We start from the raw sequence: 4,438 nt of genomic DNA, 5'->3' as shown, positions 1-4,438 counted from the left end.
AAAAAGGGCCTTCTTTAGAACGAAGAACGAAAGGACAAGGTTCAAATAACATTTTGCTGTCCACAGCAGCTTTTCCGCCACTTAATCCTCTGCTGCTGATAAACGAGTTGACAGTGAGAAATCAGCAGACGTCCATACATGGTACTACTGCATGTTGGCAATCTGAATAGGTTGAAATCTAGTCTATTCAGGTATTAGCAGAAGCCTTGTAGTCTTGATAAATGGACATAACATCTGGGGGGGGAAAAAAAGTGTTTGTGTTGGCAACCAGAAACTTCTCAAAGAAAAAAAACAAAAAAAACTGGACTCTAGTGAAATATCACCAAATGATCAAGGAAGAGTGAGCATCACGTTCAATACTGTTGGTATTAGTCTTTTTTTGTTGTTGTTGCTTTGTTCATTGCCGTGAGTTTGAAGCTTACCGGACGATTTCGCAGAAAAGGAAAACTTTGACTCCGTTCGTCATAAAACTGACAAGGTTGAACAATGGCTGTTACACCTCTTCTGTTCAAACAAGGAGCAAGCTTCCTGAAAGTCTACAGGAAGCTTTCGGTTTGAGCTCATGAACACAATGACGCTGAGTAAGAGTGAGTAAAGCTTCTGGTAAATCTTCAGACCTTAAAGGGTAACCAGTCGCACCCACTGAGCAACATTTATTTTTGAATGAAACGCTGTCGAGTCGAGGCTGAAGCCGGACTCTGTTTTAATTCTACAGGCAAAGCGAAAGCGTCGAGTAATCCCACTGCTCGAACGTATCCATGCGTTCTTTGAACGGACACATCCGTCATGCCAGACGGTTTAAAACCCGAGTCTTCTTTTAAATGTGACGCCTCATGTTTACACTAGTCTGTCTGTACAAAATCGTTTCACTTTGTTTTTACTTTATGACTTTATAGTCCACACTCTGGGTTTATTGTTTTATTATTTAAAATTCTAATGTAAAACTTGAATTCTGCCTCCAAAAGTGATCTCAATCTGCATGTCAGTCTAACCAATAAGCCTCAAAAATATCCCACTTCCTCTTGAAGAAATGTTAATCTGTCCGCACACATTTATAGATTTACTATCACAGACGTCGATATGTGTCATCTCGTCCCCTGGTTCTGGTAAGTGTGTTTATGTACGTGTAACACTCCATTTACTACCAAAGTAACCCCACCCACCTGTCACTTTGCCCTACAGAGATGAGTCAGTGCGGTGGCAATACTGTACACAACCTTCCACACTTTCTGTCTGTCCTGTGATCCGTCACTTCCCACCTGACCCACCTGACAAAAACTTCCATTACAAGACGAAAAAGCAGCAGAAACCCGTCGAAAGAGGAAGGAAAAGCAACAGAGGTTCACTTAAATATAGTTTATTTCAAACATCTTAGAAAACAGTGCACAAGTATAGAAAATGCCAAATAGATTCTATAAAACAAGCTGAATCAAAAAATCGGCTTGGCAGAGGCATGTAAATAAGAGGTGACGAGCCCCTTTGTACAGTACAAAGATTCATCATGTCTCCAGCTCTGAGTGACAAGATTTCGGTCACGTCAGACTTTTACCAAGACACTGAGTGGTGTTCAAGCCTTCGGCGCTGACTAAACAGTCGAGGGCAATGTAAACTTTTTGATATTAGAGTATTTAATTCTGCTACAAATCTGCGTGTGACGCTTCAACCGCACCCTCCACTGTGACTCTAAATGTTTCCAAGTCCATTCCCTTAAAGTCCTCCGGCAACACTTGTGAGCTCTCCTCACCGGTGCTTTCATCTCGGTGGAAGCTCCTACGCTCGTGTTGTTTTCTTTTAATGCAGCACTTTTCAACTTCCTATACTTCCTCGTCACCAAAGGATGCTCCGTCCATGTGCCACTGGGTGTCGAGTCTCTAGAGGTAGATGCTGAAATGTCGTGAAAGATTAATGTCCAACCGCAGGCTCCCTGTGCTCGCCTTTGGCTGTTGTGGTTCTTTATGAGCATTTCACAGTTCTTCATCCAAAAAGAGTTTGCCGATGTCATTTGTAACCATATCGTCTCTCCCCTGGATCTGTGACGCAAAGGCCCGATTGCGGTACTGTTACTTGGTAAAAGCTGCCACCTTGCAATCGTCAACAATGCAGCCAAGAAGTTAAATGGCAGACTGTTTACAGTTTGTAAGGGAAGTCCAACAGGAAATCTTGGACCACATGTGTGACCGGCAGCTCCGGGATCTTTCCTCCGCACAACGCTACGATTCGTCTCCTGCACAGCTCCTGCAGTGTGGGCTCCCATTTCCTGTACGGGACCTTCAGGCTCCTCTTGGGTGTGTTCATGTAATACTCCAAGAGGGCAAAGAGTGTCGGGAAGGAGCGCTGGTTGCCGGCCAGAGAGAACTTCTGCTGCTTGTAGTCGATGCGCACGCTGATGGGTCCTTTCTTGTCGTGATAGGACAGGGTGAAGAAGACGTCCTTTTGCCGGCTGTCGCGGATAAGGTAGCTGCCCAGCGGGGCGTTGCGGAGCATGCGGTGGGCCTCCTCCACTCCCAGCGGGCCCCAGTAGAAGCCGCTGCGCTCGAGCTTGGCTGCTGTGTCAGTGATGATGTTGCAGTCCTCCTTGGAGGTGAACGTCGGGAAGTGAGTTAGGTACACAGAGCGGGCGGATGCGGACTTCAGGCTCGGATTTGGACCGGCCTGGCGCTGAAGCTGCTCCGATTGCGTCGGGGTTGCTGCTGCTGCTGCTGCTGATGATGATGATCTTACAGAAGATGATGATGGTGCTGGTGAAGCGCTCGGTAAGGCAGTCCGCTCATGGCCGTCCACTGTGCTGTCGGCTACCATCCTACAGTGGAGAGAGGCCCTGAAACCTCTCCCATCTCTAACCACCACACTGACATCCTGAAGGAAACAAGAAAGAAGACGCACATTAGTTATTCAGCACTTCCAGAAACATCCAAAAGCCTCAAATAACATCTCAAACCCAAAGGCTAAAACCACATTAGGCCTTGCATAGCAATCCCCAAAACTTATAGCTTCCAAGTGATTCTTTTTTTTTTTTTTTTTGGACATAGCAAAGTGTTATAGCATAAAAATGCATCTGCATGATTATTCCTGCATTTGGTTTCATTTCTAAAGAGGATCCCAAAACCTCAGTGTTGATGATTTGCATTTCCAATTCTGGAAATCACTGTCCAAACACATCAAAGGCTGTGTGTGCATTAGTTAGTCATGTAATCTTTCCACAGAGCGGTGCTGTTCTGCTGTTCTTCATATGACTGGAATTTGTGGTTTGGCTGGTAAACCCACATCCAATTTACTGTATCCCGGCTCTATCCACACACACGCATACATCTGACCTCATCTGTGAATTAAATGTTAAAATCTTTTGTTGATGTTTTTGTTGGAATAAAATAAAAAAAATAAAATAAAAAACAGCATGACATTGGGAGTAATGACCCCGAGGGGAATAGGACAGAGTTCAGTCAGGATCTGGTGGCTGAGATGAGACAATAGTCCTCTAGGCTTGTCTACATCCCGTGTTGCTTGTGATTCATCTGTCCCTCTCTGAATTTTATGTTCCAAGTTAAAGGAAAGTGGTACAAAAAATTCCAGGAAAATACAATGATTAACCAGAGGTGGTGTGGCATTCATTACTAATGCTTTTGGGATGTGGACCGTTCAGACTTCAGGGACCTGAAACTGTTCTGGATACTATCATAAATCAGTTCTTTGTGTCCATTTACAATAAGAATGCAGACAGGATACCGACCTGCGCAGAAACTGCAGAAAAATCCCTAAAAACGGCCATTTTTTTATTTTTTATCCAGATCATCGTCGTTTTAAAGAAACAGTCCATCATAAATCCCTCATTTAAAAATGAATAAATACTCATTAAAATTTTTTTAAAAAGTCTCACCGTTTTGTTTTTAACAGCAGCTGCGTGTTATGGATCCGTCAGTCAGTAATCCCATAGAGCAAATGCGCCGGTGGTTAAACAAGGAAATAATCCTGCAGGGTCCTGACGGGGACAGTTGATGTTTTGCATGGGACAGTTTCTGACTCAGACTCGGCGTCTTTCTTTCCTCCTCTTTAGTTGTGATTCCGAGCCGTCAGCTCGTCTGACTGCCTGTATGTACGTGTGAATGCTGGTAAATAGTTGAGTTTTTATAACGCCATGCCGAAGCTCCTCCCACCGTCGCCTTTAGCGGCAGCTCTGCCATTTCTCAGAAACGAAAGCGAAACTCTGCGCTCCGGCTCGTATCCCCGAGTCTCTTTCAATTCTTTTGAACTCGCTCCTGTTTGGAGAATCTCATTTTTAACCGCGAAGCCACATGACAGTGGAACATTTACAGAAACACAGGTGACAGATTAGAGTAATTGGAGCATTTCCTAAACACTCCTAACTTTTGCTGTTCGGGCGCCGGAGCCTCAAATGTTTCTGTTGGTGTTATTGCGTTTATTGTGCAGGCATCCCAAATAA

The 4,438-nt window shown here is 44.4% G+C and overlaps 1 protein-coding gene across 1 annotated transcript; it reads right to left on the bottom strand.

The window, feature by feature from the left end:
• Window positions 1–1,341: 1,341 nt before the first annotated feature.
• socs1a (suppressor of cytokine signaling 1a) lies at window positions 1,342–4,211 on the bottom strand. The gene is made up of 2 exons (XM_015032761.1): window positions 3,875–4,211; window positions 1,342–2,856 (listed from the first exon to the last, which is right to left on the bottom strand). Exon 2 carries the CDS (start codon window positions 2,797–2,799, stop codon window positions 2,128–2,130), a length of 672 nt encoding a protein of 223 aa, XP_014888247.1. The 5' UTR covers window positions 2,800–2,856; window positions 3,875–4,211; the 3' UTR covers window positions 1,342–2,127.
• Between the last annotated feature and the right edge of the window lie 227 nt (window positions 4,212–4,438).

Source organism: Poecilia latipinna, unplaced genomic scaffold (genome assembly GCF_001443285.1).
Source record: "Poecilia latipinna isolate Pla-1442-1.1 unplaced genomic scaffold, P_latipinna-1.0 Scaffold249, whole genome shotgun sequence".
Taxonomy (NCBI): Eukaryota; Metazoa; Chordata; class Actinopteri; order Cyprinodontiformes; family Poeciliidae; genus Poecilia; species Poecilia latipinna.
The sequence above is the reverse complement of the archived record's forward strand: the minus strand, read 5'-3'. Positions and strand labels throughout refer to the sequence as shown.

What these genes read in the sequence shown, in the direction of transcription:
- socs1a (XM_015032761.1), bottom strand. Translation starts at nt 2,799, where the DNA reads ATGGTAGCCGACAGCACAGTGGACGGCCATGAGCGGACTGCCTTACCG.